Source organism: Lacerta agilis, chromosome 2, assembly GCF_009819535.1.
Source record: "Lacerta agilis isolate rLacAgi1 chromosome 2, rLacAgi1.pri, whole genome shotgun sequence".
Lineage (NCBI taxonomy): Eukaryota > Metazoa > Chordata > Lepidosauria > Squamata > Lacertidae > Lacerta > Lacerta agilis.
In genome coordinates, this window is record NC_046313.1 from 83312279 (window position 1) to 83333001 (window position 20723).

The 20723-nt window shown below is 40.5% G+C and overlaps 1 protein-coding gene across 1 annotated transcript in view; it reads left to right on the forward strand.

Moving 5' to 3' along the window:
- Positions 1-19588, forward strand: part of LOC117042324 — a 71193-nt gene extending 51605 nt beyond the window's left edge. The window contains exons 26-33 of the mRNA XM_033141871.1: positions 1065-1125; positions 5512-5543; positions 6414-6436; positions 11391-11465; positions 13081-13208; positions 16396-16531; positions 17167-17307; positions 19238-19588. Of these exons, the coding sequence (XP_032997762.1) occupies positions 1065-1125; positions 5512-5543; positions 6414-6436; positions 11391-11465; positions 13081-13208; positions 16396-16531; positions 17167-17307; positions 19238-19385 (744 nt within the window). The 3' untranslated portion in view covers positions 19386-19588. The remainder of the gene's footprint in view (positions 1-1064; positions 1126-5511; positions 5544-6413; positions 6437-11390; positions 11466-13080; positions 13209-16395; positions 16532-17166; positions 17308-19237) is intronic.
- Positions 19589-20723: the final 1135 nt, after the last annotated feature.

Sequence of the window (20723 nt, forward strand, 5' to 3'; positions counted from 1 at the left end):
TGTTTGTTGTGGGGGAGGAAGGGAAAGGAGAATGTTAGCCGCTTTGAGACTCCTTCGGGTAGTGAAAAGCGGGATATCAAATCCAAACTCTTCTTCTTCTTCTTCATTTATTATTATTATTATTATTATTATTATTATTATTATTATTATTATTTTATTTTACACATTAATTTCTTTCTTGGATACTGGCAGCCATTCCACCTGGCTGCAGCAGACACACAGGTGAGGCAGCGCACCCACTCCATTGGGTCGATTGGGATAAGCTGCTATTTGATCTTCCTCCTCTGGAATTGTCTCCTTAGTGACTGTTCCAACTGGTCATTGCACAAGGAGAAAGCTTTGGAACCCAAATTGGCTTGTTTTTATTTCTCTTTCCATACCTCCCCCTTTTTTTCATCATGTCTTTTAAATTGTACATTTGAACACAGGGCATTATAATTATTTTTAAAAGAAATAATAAGGTACATATTATTGGGGAATGAAGGAAGCTTCAGCAAAAATGAGAGCCAGCTAATTTTCTTCAAGAAATGAGTATACATAGTCAGCCCCCAAATGCAGCACTTCTGCTTCAGACAGCTTGCTCTTAGAACGTGGGGCATGGTTGGTTCAGCATTGGGTGAAGTGAGGAAGGGAAATGCAAGCCAAGGACTTAATTTCAGTGGTCTCACTGTGCACCTGGGATAGTTATGGGCATGCTTGCGAACTGCAAATGACCCTGCACACTGCACCGAAGCCTCTGGCCACAGGAGTAGCGACACCACTGCTTGACAAAGGTGGACTGTAAGTGACCATTCCCATGCTTTTGTTCAAACTACTGGAGTTACAAGTGCAGTGGAACCACAATTCTCTTTCTAAGCAAAGTGGATTTGCAAGTCCTGGTTATAATTGAATGTAGTTGGTGTCAAAATGAAAGCCAACCATGGGTGGGAGGGAGGGAGGGTGGGTGGGAGAGCCCAAGAATAAGCTTCTTCCAGCATCCCAACCATGGTGCACCCATGATGTATGGCTTCTCCTGCAGAATGCTTGCTGCGGAAAAATAACTTTCCTTCTCTTTTGCCCTCTAGAGTGCTATGAGATCTAGAGACCACACATACGCCTCATGTGCCAAATCAGCTATTTCTGTTGGTAAGATCATATGTAGCGAAGGCAGGAATAAAAATGAAGAAGTAATATTTCACAGTACATTGGGAAAACATTGGTTTAAAAACAAAGGTTGGAATTCACCATCATACTAATTTGATTGTTCTGTCAGCACAAGCATTTTTGCTTACCTCCCTTCTCCCCACCCTGTGTGCTTTTCTGGGCATTGTCTGAACCCCCAGAGTGAACTTGGAGAAAATATGGGGCATGCAGGAAAAGGAGGGGGGGAGCCCCATTGCACTAACAGGAGTCCTCTCCTGGCTTCTGCTAGTACAAAAGGTTCGTTGAATCCGTTCCAAAGTACTGCTTTTTGTTTTGTTTTGTTCCATAGTACTTTCAATCTTTAGAGATGAATGAAGACTGTATTTAATTGATATTTTTTTATTTATTGAATTTATATACCGCCCTATACCCAGAGGTCTATTTCTGAATTTTTTATGCCTTTTGTTTTTTAAAAAATTACAATTATCTGTTGAGTTTATGGGAATACTATATTCTGTTGGGAATCTTGTATAAACTAGTTCTTTTCCTCTGCCTCATACATTTCCATTTCAGATTCAGTGGGTTGGATTCAGGCTAACTGAGCAGTCCTAACATGGCAATAGTAGGGGAGATATCACCATCTTATTAAAATTACATTTGCCTTCCTTTCGTTGGTTATTCTACCAGTTGCAACAATTGGTGATAGCTTGAGTTCCTAGAAAAAAGCCTTACGCTGTACCGTTACCATAAATAACCAGAAGATGGAGCATATGCTACACTGTTTGGGAAATGTGAAATTTGTGGATGCAGTTACTTGTTGAACACTGTAGAGCAGTGGTTCCCAAACCATTTCTCCCATGGACCAGCTTGAAAATTGCTGAGGGTCTTAGCAGACCACTTAATGACTTTTCTGACTTGTCACACCAACTGCAGTGCATTGTGCTACATGCTGTATGTTTTTAAACTATAATCTTATTGCTTCTTTCATTTCTTACATTGTATTTTATTGTATTGCAATTTGCATTTCGTAAAATTCAAACTGTAATGCAATATAAGAAAGAAAAGAAGCAATAAAAATACAACTAAAAAACAATACTGTATGCCTATTTAATGCAAGACATGCCATGGTCCACCTGGATGAAGCTCACATGGGAGGTCCAGGGACCACAGTTTGGTAACTCCTGCAGTAGAATGTCATGGTCATTGTCTTGCCAAAGAGAAGCATAGTGATATGCCTGGTGAATTGTGGCTGAAAGCCACACAAATAAAGACACTGTATTTTCTTTAATAGTAAGCACCATGACCCAAACTTACTGAAGGCCCAGTTTAGCACTTACATAGCTGTTTGAATTCATGAGTAATTCTATTCATAAAACCTCAACACTATATTTAAATTCACACTGGTATGTAATCTAATATTTCAAAATGCTAAGAAGGAGATATATGAAGGATATGTAGTATTTTTTTAAAAAAAATGGCAGGTAGCCATGTTGTTCCATTAAAAAACCAAAATCAAAAGTAAAAGTAGAACCTCCAACTACTATTAGAACAAACTAAAAAGTTAATGACAAATTGAAGTGAGCGGGTTGCAGTTTCATCAACAGTTTCATCAACAGTTTCATCAGTCTGGATATTAAGGAAACAGTTGGTGTGGGGTCAGAAAAGACTAGGCTCCCTCGGCCTATAGAGTGAGATGAGCGCACAACCCCAGAGTCATCCACGACTGGACCTACCGGTAACGGTCAGGGGTACCTTTACCTTTAGCTTTAGCTTTAGCTTCCATGGTTATTAGTGTCAGCAAGCTGGCCCTACATTCTTAAGCAGCCACTAAGCTGAAATCCAAAATATTAAAATGGTTAACTGCTTATCCTGTATGGAATAGCTCTGATACTTCCTTAAGCAGAAAAATTGTCTCTTTTGAAAAGGGGCAGCAGGGAAGGCAGGAGTTTCTCTTTGGATCACTGTCCAATCAGCACCCGTCGGAGCCAAGTTCAACACTGCAAGCCAATCTATGATTTTACCAAAATTCCCACCCTTGTATGGGCACTGACTGTTGTTTCTTTTGAAATTAGAATTCACTCCATATGTTAAGAGTGGGTCCAAAATTCACCAGTTTAGATTCCTTATAGGATTAAAAGTCTGGCCAGAAGAGTTCAATACTTCAAAGGCACAGATGCACCATTAAACAGAGTGATTGTTTGGTGAGAAAAATTGGTTGACAAATGGCAAACACACCCCAGTGTTCTCATTGAAGATAACAAGAATAACTTTAGCAAAAAGAAAAGATTAGTCATTGGATTAAAATTCACATCCCATGCCCTCTGTTTACATTAAAGCTGTTTACATGGGATGGCTGCTTCCTCTGAAAGTATACACAAAATGTGTTTTTATTTCCCCAGTCATGCAAAATCCTTTAAATGAATTCCTATGCCTTAAATGCCTTGTGGAGGACAGGGACCCTGAGATTACCCTGAAAGTAGCGAAATACTGTGTAGCAGCCATGAGGCTCAGAGAACAAGCAGTGTTATCGCTATGAACAGAACCCTAAATGGCAATTTTTAGGCAATATTTTAAATGCCCCGATTCTAATCCATATATTTTAGATGCTGCTGTATACGTGCATATACGTGTATGGTATTTGCTGTGCAAATTTTAATGTATCACTTTTGTATTGTTGATTTAATGAGTTGGTCTGTGACCGTAAAATAAATTCATTCATTCATTGGTATCAGGTGCAATGACAATTATACAATAAACAAACAAACAAACCACCAAAACTGGCTTATGAATATAAAGGTCAATGTTTACTAGAATAGGTATATAAACTCATAAACCTACTAAGCAATGAGCAAACTAAAGTGCAATGTGCATAACCAAGCCTGGAGATACTCATAAACATAGAATGAACTAATGTCTCTCTCTTAAGTATACCGGTTGTGTGTGCAGTAAGTATTACAATACACAGCTGGAACAAACAAATCGTTCTTCAAATAGTCGTTCCACATTGCACTTTAGTTGTATAATGCTTCCTCTGAAAGCAATCTTGGGGTCCAGGTTACAGATGGCTGTTGGTCCAAATTTTGTCTCTATGGACTTTTCCATCACAGTACACTCCCCTCCCCCCAGTGACACTGCTCCTGCTATTGTGATGCGATGTAAAGCTCATTATAAAAAAAAAGGGTTACTCTCCACCAGTTTGACAACATCATACTAAGGCAAAGCAAATGAAGGGCAAAAGAAACTAAGCTAAGGTTTTTAATTCCTATACTATTTTTAAAATTATAATTGCTATCTCAAGCATTTTCTGAAGGTTGAAAATTTGTGTAGCATTCTGACAGGCTAATGTTTTCACAATATCATATGTTCAGAAAGTCTGTAATTGAAGGAAGTGCCACGGAGAATGTTTTGTTCTTTCTGCTTGAAAGATATGAAAGTAGAATAGCTGTATAGTATAGTATAGTACAGTATAGTAATTACAATACTATACAATATGAACTGCTGAACTTGTCAGTTGAATAAAGGCAATGGCTTTAATCAAACTCATTAAATGTTTTTTTTCTTTCTGGAATGAGCTTATATATAGTGATGTCAGCATGTGACTTGTAGGTGAACCTCTTTTACCAGCTAAGGTTGCTTCCTCTCCTTTGCCAGTAGGAGTGTCTTATGAGTTAAATTCCACTCAGCTGATCTTCTGGCTGTTGGGGGGAAAGTGACAATCCATTAGACTATTAATACAACATAAATTATTTATGAGTGCGTTCGTAATGAGGTAAACTGAAGTTATTTGGGACAGACTCACATTTCCAAGCCACACCATGGCCTTAACAAGGCTTGGTTCACACACAATGCTAAGGCATGGTTGTTTAAAGCAGTGTTTTTCAACCTTTTTTGGGCAAGGGCACACTTGTTTTATGAAAAAAATCACGAGGCACACCACCATTAGAAAATGTTAAAAAAATTAACTCTGTGCCTATATTGACTATATATAAAGTAATTCTCTTGAATAGGAATCAAATAAACACAATTTTTTCCACGGCACACCAGGCAACATCTCGCAGCACACTAGTGTGCCGCGGAACAGTGGTTGAAAAACACTGGTTTAAAGCATGGTTTATATACGTAGGAGTGTCTGAACCCAGCCTAGCAGACTGGTCACTGTTTGTTTTCTGACCTTCAGCAGCAGTGGAAAGCCCTACATTCATATGGGAAATAACAGTGCACATGTTTCTGGAAAGAGGGTTTCATTTGGGTATAACATGCAAGAATAATTAGACTGCTTGTCTCATCCTATTCCAGAGCAGGCTATTTAGGTAATATTAATTAATGGATAAAGATGAACCACATATGTTTGAATTGGTTCCTGATTTTCTCTCTCTCTCTTTGTACCAGGACAAAAACAATTCCCTGCCCTTGGGACTGAGGTATGGCATACTGTATGTTATATTCAGAATAATGGGATTGATTGTATGTTTTAGAATTTATTACCAGGATGTTATGCTTTGAAAGATTGCTGTTATGCTTTGGAATTTTGAAAACTAATTGAAACAGCAAAACTGAAAAGGTATCTTTTCCACTTATACAATACATTTGCTCTTGTTTTGGTAGCTTCATCATTGGTAGTCTTGCCACCTGTCAATAACCAAATTGTCCACGCCCAGGCAAATTTGTTTACAGGTACATTCTTTATACACAAAGCAGCATACATCAGTTTAATCAGAACCTCCCATCAACCCACCTGACCCATAGGTGACAACTATCCAAGGCTTATAGCTAGCTCCCTTCTCTGAGCCAAGATCCCAGGGCCCACAGATAAGCATAATATCAAAACAAGCCAATTACCATGTATCACAGCAAGTTCATAAACATAGGGGAGCTCATTGTTGCTGCAACTACCAATTAGTTTCAGGCTTATCCTGACTACCAAGATAGGGTTTGCAGAGCTTCTGGAACAGGCCCACCTTTGCTTCAACACATACTACAAATGTTTGGATTCCCCAAGCCTCTCAGTTGTGCATGGTGGTGCCATGTGGTTAGGTAAAGATTGACAGAGCATGTTTACTTTTAGTTATGTTAGAAATTGTTGGGGATTTTTAGTGGTGGTGTGCATCTAAATGGGGCAATGGGAGAATTTCCATAATCTTTCCCAAGGAGCGCACCAAATTAGCCTAGGTCTTGAAGGCCTTCAGTAGAAGTAATGAACATCCACGTTTTCTACTTAAGTAAACAGCTGTTAGGATCATTATTTTAAAATTTACAACCTCTGTTTTATGTTTTGTTTTTGTCTGTTTTAGGGTTTGGTACTTGCTGACAAAAGGTATGTGTGATGAAAGTACGATTAAAACACGTATATTTTCACAAGATTTTGTTTCTCATTTCATTATCATTTGTATACTTCCTTTCTACATCGCTGTGCTCAAGGTGGCTTGCTCATGCCTTCTGGCAGGCAGCGACACTCTGCTACAGCAATAAACCAGTAGTGTAGCTCACTAGCAACTGGTAACCTATCCCGTTTCTCCCTTTCCACTTGCCACCACCCACTGGCAAGGGGTGAATAATTACAACTGCATTGCGGTGGTATACTTGGGAGCAGCCAGCTGAATTCCAAGATTTCTGTTTGGCAACCTCAGCCAGTCTCCCCTCTAGGTCCCACTCTCTCTCTTTTAAAAAAACCCTTCCAGCTATTTGAGGCATTTTAACCACTGGTTGCATACCCCATGGTCCAAGTAACATTGGTGTGAGGACCACCACCCCTAGAGTGTGCCCATAAACCAGCACAACCCAGAAATCTAACTGAGCAGCTTATTTAAAAGGAGTATAGAAAACAGGGCAAGGGAGAGAAACAGAGTAGGCATGAAAATTAAACACTTAATCAGACTATTGATCCTATACTAGGTACACTATCATAGCAAAAGTTACTCTCAGTGGTCTCCTCTAGTGCTGGTAGCTTCTGGAGTTGGTTGCAGGATGAGGGATCAAGAATAGAATGTAGAGACCATTTTTGTGGCTTTTTTGTGCCCAGGTAGCTTTGAGTTACAGGTCACTAAGCCCAGCCAATCTCAGGATGGGCATGCACTAAGGAAAGAGAGTTGAGAGATAAGGCTGTCAAGGTGTTAACTACTAATGGAGCTCCCCATCTCCCTGTGAAACAACAAATCTTTCCTTGTGGGGGGTTGTTGGAGAAACATGGACTGTCCGCCACCAGGTAATGGAAGTTGAGACAGGTGAGCCAACACATATGTGGTCCTTATTTCTTTGGGTGATGTGTAGCCAGAGTAAAATATTTCTTTAGGATTTAAAATATTTATAAATGTTGGAGGAAAAAAATGTAATTAGAGCAGCTTATGCTATAGAGCATAACCTGAGCCAGATCTCAGAAATATTCCTCTCTAATTATAACCAGATATATATCATACATGATAGATAGATAGATAGATAGATAGATATAGTGTTTTACAGAGAATTGTACATGCTGAAAAAGTATTGTAAAAACAATCAGAAGCCAGTGCTGCTATTTAAAGTTTGTTTGATGAATCAACAACTATTGTGAAGGAAAGCTGGATATATTTTTCATCATTTGCTTGAAGCTATTCTCTACTTTTTTGATCCTTCAGTGAATTTCAAACTAGTTTGCTTGCACAATGAATGATAAGGGCCTGGGGGTTTGCATTTCTGCTACGAACATCCAGAGAATTCTTTTAATCATGCTTGCAGTGGTGCTTTCTGTGGTCGTTTCTCAGCTGCCGTAGCCCTTGCTTTCATCCTGTGAGCTTTTGAAACTGCTTCTAAAGTTCAGGGCAGGATGAGGATGTGAATATGATTCTGTTTGAATCCCACCATTTACTATATAGAACCACATCCTCGGTCCTTGTGGTTCAGCTCAGGTGAACAGGGTGCTCCGAGACCCATCTAAAATAGAGTTCAGTAAAGTAGAAAAATCTATCGCATAATGTATCCAAAATATCGAAGCTGTTTAAACTTTACTAAATATTCCAAGGTACAAAAAATAAATGTGACGGAGATGTTTTTTGTTTTTGTTTTTAATTTGAAGCCTGTCCAGTGATGAAGCTGTAGTTAAAAGTTCACAGAAAAAAAGGGATTTGGGACTTTCAAGTGCAGGCATGCATGTGACAATATGTATCTTAGAACACAGGTTCAAAATGCAAAGTGAATTTTGCAGCTTCTCCTGATCTACATTTTCTAGATAAAATATTATAAAGTAAAGAAAGTGTGCGGGGTTGGGATCAAAATCAGTTCTTTCCATGAGTGAGTCACACACACTTGCAGAGTTAAAGCTATCATTCCTTTTTCGTCTACTTAAAAATGTATAATGGAGTGCTCAGATTTCTAGAAGTCTAATTCGTTGCCAGCTGTGAATATCAGTATGATGTGGGAATTTATGCCTCGTCTATTTTTATTTTCCCATGCAGCAGAGTGATCACTGCATGGGCACCAACTATTATTTATGGCAGACATTTACAATCTTTGCTTTTACAGTTTTTTAATTGAGATTCATAGATTCAGTTAGGATTTCATGCCTGTAAGTAGTAAACTGTGTGACTCAGAAAGAACTCATCGTGGTACTTGGGTTGAAGTCTGACTATAAAGAATGAATTTAGCGGGTAGCTATGAAAAGCAAAATGACTTTGTGTGACATATCTACAGGTACCGGTATATTATAACACTTACCTTAGGTCACGGTTCAGGGCTTAAATAAAACAGATTGCATAATCTGCAAAAGTTTAAATATTCCTCCCTTAAATGGAAAAACCTGCCATGGCTCTATGCCAAGGAGAATGGGCACTGGGAATTTGTTGCTGCTAGGGTTGTAGCCATGGCCACAGGGTGAGAGGTAGAGCTGTCAAGGCATGGCTGCCTCTGGGGTTTCTCCATATCTCTTCCCCGAATTTTCAGCTTCCTTATTTATTTCATGAAATGTATACACCACTTGATTCTTTAAAAAAAAAAAACTTCAAGACTGTTTACAAAAAGATTTTTTAAAAAAATTAAGAAAAAAAATACAACCATACTTTAAAACATACAAAGGCAAAATGCTAAAACAGATTAAAATTACCTCAACATTCCACGCATCTGGGTAGGCTTGTTGAAACAAGAATGTTTTAGCAGATGCATAATTTTTTGCAGTGAATGTGCCTGCTGGATATCAATAGGCAGAAACTTCGAAAGTGTAGGTACTGCCACACTTAACGTTCAAGTTCTTACAAATGCAATACAGGTATTATGTAGCGCTGGTGAGTAGTGCAGATTCTGCTGATTGAAGTGGTCGAGTGGGCACCTGTGAGCTGGTAGATAAACTGGTCCCGAACCGGCCATTAAATAAATCTCCAGCCATTTTATTTGTGAAAAGGAAGCTTTACAATCAGTTCTTTGGCCAGTGTAATTGACAAGCACCAAGGCATTTGTTTTTAAATTTTGTAAAAATTCAATGTTTTATTATTACTTCTGAATACAATTACACAAATTCAAACCTATTCAGTGCTCTGCATTTAGGTTATTGATGTTCTGCAGGGATCCTGTCCCCTGCTTTCTATCCTGTTTTTCAAGAATGCAAGACTTATTTCAGGGGAAGCTTAGCAGTTAGCATCATGTTAGTGGTTATCACAGTAGGCTCAATCATAGGTACTTGCCACATCTGGTAGAGTCTCAGCAGAAATAGTCAGGTGGGGGTAATGACAGAACTTTCAAGTTCAGGTTAAACAGGTTAGGACCTTGGATAGCTCCCAGAGACTGCACCATGCTTGTGGGTATGGGTGTCCTTCCCTCCTTAGGCAACATGGAGCCAACTGTGAGGCAGACAACACCTCTTCTGCTATGGGCCCCACCTTCTAGAGGGAAAATGCTGCCTGTACTCATTGTCTGATTTTGCATTCTTCAGCTTCTGCAAAGCTGAGAAAAGGTGATGTGGCTCAGAGCTTTTCCTCAGAGCCTGAAGATGGTGGTTGCACCATCCGGTCAGTAGGACATAAATTTGCAACCGAGAAAATGATGCTTTAGAAAATAAAAAGTTTAAAATAGGATCAAGAAGTTACTTGGTATCTATGATGGCTATTGTCAGCATTTTCATTCTCTCCCGTTGCTGGGTGTGGTCTGAGGTCTTGAGATATACGCTGATGCAAGTTTTGGAAGTGATCCCACAGATGGGAAAAGCACTTCAGGAGTCTGTTATATACATAATGACTGTATGTTTGATTGTGTACGGCTGCGTTAGGTAATACAGCAACGGTTACCATGAAAAGGGGGAGGATGTTAGCATTTTCATTCTCTCCCGTTGCTGGATGTGTGATTATTACATCACATGTCTGTGTTTGCATTCCATGCTTGGGAAGTGTGAGAACGGAAGCCAGCCCTATCTCTTCCGTTGTATTGTACTTTTGTATTTTCTCTCTCTCTCTCTCTCTCTCTCTCTCTCTCTCTCTCTCTCTCTGAGAACATGTGTGAGGGCACCATGATTGCTTTGTCCTGTATATATTGCTTAATAAATATAACTTAGATGTCACACCTCATCGCCTTAGCTTCCAGTTTTACTCTGCTGTGTGAGTGTGCACATTTTTCGGATATGTGTCACTGCTGCACACCAGGACGGAAGAATTGTGAACGTCCTGGGCTGCGCTCCACAAGGAAGACGCCCGGAGAGGTTTGTCTCAGTTTGGGGGCTGTGCAGTGCCCCCCACCCCCCGGCGCTTCCAACAGCTATAAGGGTTTAGGCAGTCTGTAAACTACTCTAGACCCAAGTTCTTCAAGGACCTTGAACCTGGCTTGGCTGTAATTGGGCAGCCAGCCAGTGCAGATGTGACGCTATTGCTAAGACATGTTGCCAGCCCTGTCACACCCCACCCCCGCCACTTCAGCAGCTGCATTCTGCACCGGTTGAATCTTCTGAACCAGGCCCAAGGGCAGCCCCACATAAAGCACATTGCAGTAATCCAGCCTCAAGGTTACAAACACACAGGCTACAATGGTCAGGCTACCTCTGTCCAGGCATGGCCATAGCTGGTGAACCAGATGAAACTAAGAAAAGGTACTCCTACCTACTACTACTACTACTACTACTAATAATAATAATAATAATAATAACTTTATTGTCAATGTACAACCTGTGTACAATGAAATTATATTCAATCAATTTTGCTTAATAAACAATCGCTTCATAAATCAGTTTCCACATGATGTTAGTTAGTTTGTTCTTACATAAAGCATCGATGCATTAAAGGGTGACTTAAATTTTATTTATAAATCTTTTTATTTCATAGGCCCCATCCAAGAAAGAAGACCATCCCGCAGGAAAATGAAGGTTATGAGACCTCTTATGAAAGAGATATTTTAAGGTTCAGTGTTTTTTAAAATTAATTTGTATTTAAATGTTAATAATCTGCCTTTCTGTCACTAGGGATGCTCTGTGAGACTCATGCTAAACCATAAAATACTATGGGATGTATTCAACTGGCTTTTACTTGGAGTAAATCAATTGAAATTAAAGGGTCTGCTCTGAGGAAAAGTAAATTGAATACAACACAGTATTAATAAAATACTAATTAGGGACTAACCCTAAGCCTCCAAGGAACTATTGGATGCTGCCAACCTCCCTCTCTGACATCAGAGTGAACACAAAAAAGGGGCATTCCAGAAGAAGAAGAGTTTGGATTTGATACCCCACTTTATCACTACCTGAAGGAGTCTCAATGCAGCTAACATTCTCCTTTCCCTTCCTCCCCCACAACAAACACTCTGTGAGGTGAGTGGGGCTGAGAGACTTGAGAGAAGTGTGACTAGCCCAAGGTCACCCAGCAGCTGCATGTGGAGGAGCGGAGACGCGAACCCGGTTCACCAGATTACGAGTCTACCGCTCTTAACCACTACACCACACTGGCTCTCAGAGATGTGTCAGGGGTGTCTTGGATCCATTGGACTGAACATCCCTTCTTCCCAGTGGGCCTCATGAAAGGTTAAAATGTTGTGAAGGCCTGGAACTGGCTTAGTTATTAAACTTCCCATTAGTGCCAGTCAAAGTGAGGGAAATGGAGTGGCTTAGGAAGTACTGGTTCCTCTGTTGTGGAATCTCATATACCATCACCACCTTAAGATCGCTCTGTTAAAACAACAACAAAATCAAATTCAATGGAAACTAATGCAGCAGCATATAAATACCCACAGCCAAATCCCTGATGAAATGGTTCAAAATTTTAATTACTTAGTTAGCACTGATTGTATATAGCACAGCTCCTTGGGAAGGAATTCAGATGTTAAACCATCTTAGTTTTATCCACCTTGCTCTCCTTAATTGTTTCCATCAGCACACCATCCGCCCAACAAAAGTAATTTTAGCCATCCAGGAACAGCTTGACTGGCATGCAGGGTTCTTGCTGCCTTGCATGTAGAAATCAAGGTGACAAGTCTAGCTGAGGGCGATGGATTTTGACATGCCTCCAAGTCTCAGATTTTTATGTACGTTTTGCATCATTTGCATTCAATTTCCCCTTAGTCTTAGGGAAACTTTTATGTGCATTTTACATATCTTATTTAGAATTCCCCTTAAGAATGCGTGAAGTTTAAATAAAATCCCCCGAGTGGAGATTGAATGAATACACAGAGAGAGGGTGGGGGGGGGGGAATATGTAGAATTCCCACTGAAAGTGACGGCACATCATCAAGACTTGTGATTCCCAGTGGGACTTGTGGCATTGATTTCAGTATGTGTGGCAGCATGAGCTCAGTGCAATAGCGAACCCCTCTTAGACAGTTGAAATTACTTCTTATGGAAGACAGACAAGAAGTCCTCAGATCACCTGGTATGGAAAACTGGAGAGAAGTGCTGCCCTGATCTCACATTGGTCCAGGCAGATAAGATCATGTGTGTCCACCTGGGAACCACAGCTCATTGGATTCCCCCAGCCCTAATTCAAACTAAACTCACAGCAGCATACAACTTTGCACTTTGTTTAGGGTGGTGGCCTGGAGGAGGAAACAAAATGAACGGATTCGCCAAGCAGAGGAGCGGCGTCTGATGCATGAACTTGCAAAAAGGTCGTGTTCCCGGAACCACTGTTTCACACCTAGCAACTCCCAGCAGTGTAAGGCGGTTGATTTCATTAACACATTGTTATTAAATGTAGAACGTGGGGGAGGGAGGGATTAGGAATGACCTGTGTCTAAGGCTTTGCTCACGCAGCTCTTAATCTCAGAGTTTGGGGTTTGAGCCCCATGTTGGGCAAAAATGAGTCCTGCACTAGATGATCCTCGGGATCCCTTTCCAACGCCATGAATCTATTATTCACAGCATTGTAAGGGGTCCCACCCAACTTTACAATTCTATGGTTCTTCCGTGAAATAGGTGTCAGGCTAAAGCAGAAACTATGACTTAACAGAGCTATTTTCTTAAATGCTCTTAGCCATCTTTAACACTGAGATCCCCTGCAATTGCACAGTCATGTAGTGAGATCTGCAATTTGCTATGTTTGAGATAGGATTTGGACCAGAGAAACCGAAGAGACAGAAGGAAAGGCTTAAGCATCCCGCCTTCCCTACGCTCCTTCACTTTGAGTTCCCTCTTTCCAAAGAGTCTTTTGTTCTGGGTTTTTTTTTAAAAAAAAAAACAAACAGTAACATTGGGGCTTGTTACACATATATTTGCCTAGAATGTGGAATTAGCCTCTCACTGCCCTAAGGAATTTCAACATGCATGCTAAAATTAGTTCCTCAGGTTGGCTCTGCACATCTTTGCCTGAGGGAAAACTGCAGTTCTGCTTTAAGTCGCCATTGGCTCAGCATACGTACACTATGACACACATTTGATTTCATGATCTCTCTGAACTTCCTTTAAAGCTCCAATAATGTGGGGTTTAGAACAGGCATTACTGTTGCCAGAGGCATACCCAGGGGTTGAGTAGGTTGGCCCCCGCCAAGGGAGCAGGCCTGAGGAGGGGCACAAAAATTGTGCTGCTGCTTGGCACCCCTTGGGCAGCAATGAGTTTTCCTGGGGCAGTGGAGGGCACCAAGCTATCACTGCCTTTGCCTCCACAGCAATATATTTCTCCCCTGCCCCTGGTTTGCCCCCCTCTTTCCTCCCAAGGATCCATCAGTGCCACCTCTTAACAGAACGTCTTTCCTTATGCTTAACACTTGTCCTTACATAGCGACCCCCCCACTCAGAAGGAACACACTGCTTCCTGTAGAAATATGCTAAATTTTAAAAGTCACCGAGCACCTGGAACTAAGAATCACAGTACTGGTTTTCAAAGCAACCCATCAGAGCAGGCGTGTGTGTGTGTGTGTGTGTGGTTCTTTTTTGGTGGAGCCACATATTTGCACGAGCAAATGAAACAATCGTTGGTGCCATCTCGTTTTTGTTTCTTGACATGCATGTATGTACAACAACCCCACATCCGTTTAAACAAAATGAAATGTTTCTGATCTTGTTGGACATTCCAAAATATTTTTCAAAAATCTGCTGAGAAGAGTCACTCAAACACTGCTTGTTGTTTATTTTGTCCTTATTTCCGGTAAAGAAGAGGATGAACTTACTTTTGAGGGCCATCCTGCTGGTACCATGCATGCACTGCGGAACACGTTTAGCCCCTCACAAGAGTCAGCAGAACTCCCAGCCCCCAGCCCTGGTGAAAGCCCTCCACACATCACCCTGACCCTATGCTGCCATCTGCCTTGCACTGCATTCAGGCCATTGCTCCCTCCCTACATGCCCATTCTCCTCAAGGACTCCTCATCCAGCTCTACTCCTGCTTTTTCTTGAAATAGCCTGCATCCTGGGGACTCCTCCCTTGGACAGAAAGACCTGACCACAATGCTGAGGTACCTGGCAGCACCATGGGGACCTGGTGGGAGAATGCTGGTAGAGTGCTGGCACCATGTGGAGCAGCTTCAAATCCGTCACATTTTTGCAACAACAAAGAAATTAAGCGGAGCTGCCCTATGAGTGGAGAACAAAGAAAAGGACAAGAAAAAGTTTATTTCTACCCTCTACTTCTCTTTGGTGCTTAAATCTAGATGACATAAAAAGCAAATCGGTTTTAGAAGTTATGATTCATTCATTGCCAGCATGTTTCCAGCCTTGGTTTACTTGATGATGGCTTCTGTTCTAAGTGACAAGGAAGGCTGAGTGTGTGGTTTACATCTGAGGCATCCATTTGAGAGGGAGCAAATCTCGCCATGTCCGAGGGCCTTCCTTCAATTCTATATAATTATGGCACCGGCAATTTTAAGTCAAGTGCACACACCCTTTCCATGCCACCGCAGACAGATGACATCAACAAAACAGTTCTGATAATTAAAACAAAAGCTTCCCTTTAGTATTTTTCTAGTTATACAATATTCTACCACAAAACAGATGTGCGAGCTATTTTACTGGTGAAATATACTTGCATCCTTGCACATGTGAGCAGGCTTAGTAACGTGAACAAGGCGTCACAGGTTAGCTGAGTGATAACTTGATGTATTTTAAACACAGATTGGTGTATTTTAAAATAAGCAAAGCGGTAGATTACACACCTTTAATACATGCCTTCGTAACATACCTCAAAATTCCAGAACAATTCATAGTTTTTATAAAAACACACCTTTCATTCCCTTAGCCCATAATGTTTATCACAGGTATGATTTTTTACTTGAAGACCAGCTCATTCTTTTTTACTTGAGGACATATTCATTCTTATCCAGAATCTCATATTCTGCAACAACAAAGCCATTTTGAATATATGTAGTAAGGATTTAACCATGCAAGCATTCCATGCATGTACACTGTTAACACACTAACCTGCTGGGCTACAGATTCATAGCATACTAACATTTCACACTGGCAATAAGATCCAACTTAAATGAGATTCTAGGTACATGTAATGTTTCACAGGTAAGTTTTTCTTGTGTACCCATCATCCTGTTTAAATTAGGCCCACAAACAAGTGAAATACAATGTTGTATTCCATATGGTTTGCACCATAACTGGCAGCTGCTTTTGTGAAAAAATACCAGTACAGCAATGCCTCACAAACAAAAAGGGCTTCAGTGTGATAAGAAATGCAGATAATACATGAAAGGGTGTGTTTATAAGGCTTGGTATCAGCAGTTCGGTATTTTTCTCCATGAGTATACACAAATGTACATAAAATAGCAGTCTTGAACTCAGTGAGTACAACCCAGAGAAAGCTTACTGAGCTTAGGTCCGACTGAAAATCACTGGAGCAAATTTAACAAATGATGTGGAGCATATTCATCCTTTTAGAGTTTCTTCTCATCTTAATTACCTAGATCAAAATCTACAATCTTCTGAAAACTTCCCTGAAAATTTATTTACCTGGATGAAGCCTTACAAACAACACCACGGCCGTCCATACACAGTGATGGAAGAGACAACAATCAATCTCCCTAGAGATTTCCCTTACAGGTAGAGGAAACATTAAAACATTTCTGTGTTGTTGTTGTTTTGTTAGTTTGATTCCTCATAAAATGTCTTGCAAATGTCTTGCAGTGTTTCATACAAATCAAAGTTCTATTGCCCTGAAGTTAAAGTGATTGAGCACTAGCTACTCTACTGAAATGTTAGTAAAGAGCATCAAATCTAGCAGAGCTAGACCTCCTCCTTCAATTTGCTTTTTTCCAGATCTCTCTTCAGGGCTCTGTATTTAAGCTAGGTTTAAAGAAACATATGGGGACAACATGATGGCTATCTTGTCCAGGTCATCCATTATATGCAGGGAGGATATTGTGCTGGTATCCTGGCACTGAGACCTAAGGGAGTATTAGGCAAAGAATTAAATGCAGTTGGTGCACATTTCACCTTATGTGAAAAAGCTCAGAGCCTGATCCTGTTGATGTTTTCCTGGAAATATGTCCCATTGTCCATTGGGGCTTGTTCCCAGGTTAAGTAAGCATAGGATTGCTATCTCAGATCAAAACACCTAGAGGTTTTTTTGTTTCTTTTTTTAATTAATATTTATATTCACAAACTATGCTTCTATATCTTTTAAGAATTCTGGCTTGCATTATCTTAGAGATCAGTGTAACCTATTATATTCATAGGCTGGCCTGGGGAACACCAACCACTCAAGATGTAGACATAAAATTGTATCATCCCAAGGTGAAGTTCGATAAGGAACACAAAATAAGCGGCCTGCATTTAGAGAAGAATTTGCAGCCAACTCAATCAATCCCAGCCAGAGGGTATGTTTGGAAGATAATATTTGTTCCTATGCCAGCTAGGTCCTGCCATTCTGTTCACCCCTCAGTTCCTTATGCCTTTATTCTCAGTCTTTCTGATGACAGAAGACAGCATCACATCTTCATTTCATGGAAGAAAGAACTTTGATTTTCACCATGGTTTTTGTTTCTAATTAACAAAGGTTTGATGGCTTTTTAAGCAAAAAAAAATGGATTGTGTGATTATGGAAGAAGATTCACAATTCAGCTTTCTGTCACAGAAAATGCATTGGTTAATAGATGCTGGTTTACTATATGATATTACATACAGGGATTACACTATTTTTCATTGTCACTAACATGTACAGATCTGGAATCTGAACTGGACAGACAGGCAGAATTCACCAGAACATTTTATGGACACTTATTTAAAAAATCTGGTGACAGAGAGTTCTGAGTGATCTCTTGGACAAACTTAGTGCAAGGCCAGCATGTTCCAGTGATGTTACTAGGGCTGTGTACACATTGTACTTTTGAGGAGGCACATTCTCTCCTTTAAAGAATTCTGATCACAGTAGCTTACCCCTTGCAGAGTTACCAACAACCGATTAAAAAACTATAATGCCCAGGATTCTTTGCAGTGAAAATTTTGCTTCAAGTGTGCTTTAAAGGTATACTGTATACTCGAGCCTAGGACATTCCAGAATCCAGATGGGAGTCTTTGTGAAGGTGCCTAGTTGCAGAGATAGTGCTGGTACAATAATAATCCTATCTCTCCAGTAGAGTTATTTAAGGGAAACAATGGGCATCTCATCTTCACATTTGTTATACATTCATGCACTTATACCATATTTTTCCATCTATAAGATGCCCCCATGTATAAGATGCCCCCTATTTTTGGGGACTCCAGTTTAAGAAAATGGGGGGGGGGAGAGAGAGATAATCGGTGATAAGACGAGCCCAGATTTTGAACATTATTTTAGAGTAAAAAGAACATAGTCTTATACACAGAAAAGTACGGTATATACATATACATACAATACATAGTGTATATACTGTACATCAGGGTGGGCCAAGTGGACTGCAAGTGTACTTCAACACAGACCCCATGGGCCACACACTGCCTTGTCGTGGGGCAGGGGGAGCAAGGCCCAAATTTGATGCCTTCCAACTATCCCCAAGCTCCCTTCTCAAGGCCGGCTGAGCAAGGCACTGGGCTATGGGCACAAGGCTCTGGCAGGGTCCTAGAGCCCTCCCACCTCATTCCCAAAGCCCAGTGCCTTGCTTACCCAGCTTTGGGAAGGCAGTATGAGGACTGTGGGGTGTGGCATCAAATGTTGCCAAGGGCCACCCAAAAAAGCCTCAAGGGCTGCATGTTGGACTGCCCTGCTATATGATTTAAACATTGCTACATAATTAACAGTTACAATCACCATCATCCCTGGTGCAAAAAGCCTCTGGAAACAGCTGATAATCTGGCATCCACAGTAAATATTTAGGAGCCCTGGAAAACCACACTTCCCATAATTCCTGGTGCCTAGGTTGCTGCCATGTCAATGTTCCTGATTCCATGGAGCAAGAGCCTTGCAAAGAGGCCTCTCTGTTACCATGGGCATCACGGAGGAAGCAGCTTCAATTCTGGGATACATTGGCACCAGGCAAACGCATTACGAGCCAGACTTGAACTTTAGTGGAGTTTTGTCTCAGCTTGTAATGAACTGGGAGTATTGACTCTTCAGTTTACCATTATGAGCCCCAAAATTCTGCACTTACGGTTCTCAGCGTTATAAGACACAACCTTTGGATATAGTACAGTATGAAAACCATGTATTTTTCCCATCCCTGCTTTTGATTGCTAGTTGTTTTTAAGTCCCATTGTCAACATTCCTTAGGGTTAAAAATAACTGTTTACCACTTGGTGATCTGTCTTCTTTCTTTCCTTCTCTCTCTCCAGGAGATTCATCTTAGTGAATGACCCCGTTGGAGTACCTTCTACTCCTCCTTTGAGCCCACTGGAGAGCAGGTTACTCAGTGCTCGTTTCCCAAAACAGAAAGAAAGGATTCTGAATTCTCTCTTCACAAACATGCAGGAACCATTCTAGGCTTTGCTTTTATTTTCAGCAGCTTTGTCTTAGTGAATGAGATGCCTTCGTCATCTGCTCCTTCTGTAGGTCCATTGCACATAGCTTTCTTCATTCTTTTCTCCCAAACTTGTGGGCACAGTGCTGTCTCGTTTCATATTGTTTGAACTGGTCTCCAATGTTGGTTAGCCAAGCAATTACACCATATTCCAACTCTCAGTTAATTTTGCAGTATGAATTATTTTTATGTTGGGCTGTTTGTTGCTCTTAATTGATTCTTACTTGGATAGTACATAAATTATTTTCCTCAGCACCAAGCACTATTTAGTAAATAAGTACTAATGGCCAAATGGAAAACTACTTAATGTGAATTACTAATGGAGTTAAAAGCCAGAGATCTGATTTGTGCAAATGTCTATAGCCTATGGTTGTGAGAATTTTTGTTTTCCTGATAGAATGAAGTACTATGCTTTCGTTGATGTCAACCTCATTTGGGCTTTGGGTGAAACTTCCAGTCCTCCCTTACAAACTACACACAATCTTGTTCTCTTTCTTCCACTCATCTTCATGCATATCTAATAACTGAGGCAGGAGTAAAAGTATAGGTAGCAGTAACAGGACTTAGAAACTATGGTTTGTCCTAAGCTAGCTTCTTTGTTATTTCCTGCTTCCTTTTATTGGTTGCTTTCATTCAGTTGACTTTATTCCCAGTTGCCTAAAGAATCACCAGAGAAAGTCAGTATAATTTTGCTAAATTAAAAATGAGTTGCATGTTTAAAAGCTTTGATCAGTATTTGTTTTTTCTGAAGAATCTGAAGAAGTGTGCATGCACATGAAAGCTCATACCAATAAGAAACTTAGTTGGTCTCTAAGGTGCTACGGGAAGGATTTTTTTTTTTTTTGTCTTTTCTGTGTGCAAGATCATGTTTTTCAGTTGTACTCTAAGCATTGGGCCAGTCTTTTCGCTCTCTTCCAGATACAGTTCAATATGTGTGGTTGCTGTATATATCATAGATACTTAAACACACACACATACGGAAACATTAGGGCTGCCTTTACCCTAAAGTAGCATGAAGTGGTTACTTCAGGCCACAGGGTCCAGAAGGGCCACCACTTTTCTGCCCCTATGTATCCTCAATAAAATGAACTTTGTGTTGTTTTTATCTCTCGCTTCAAGTGTTAAAATGTCTTAGGCATGCACTGAAAAGCATTTTCCTTGGTTTCTCTTCAGCAACGAACAGTCTTCTTATTTCTTCCTAAGCCGGAACATCTTCCAGAAGCCTGGAATCTCTAAACAGGATTCAGCAGTATGTTTTCAATTATTCTGTGCATATATATACATACATACATACACACACA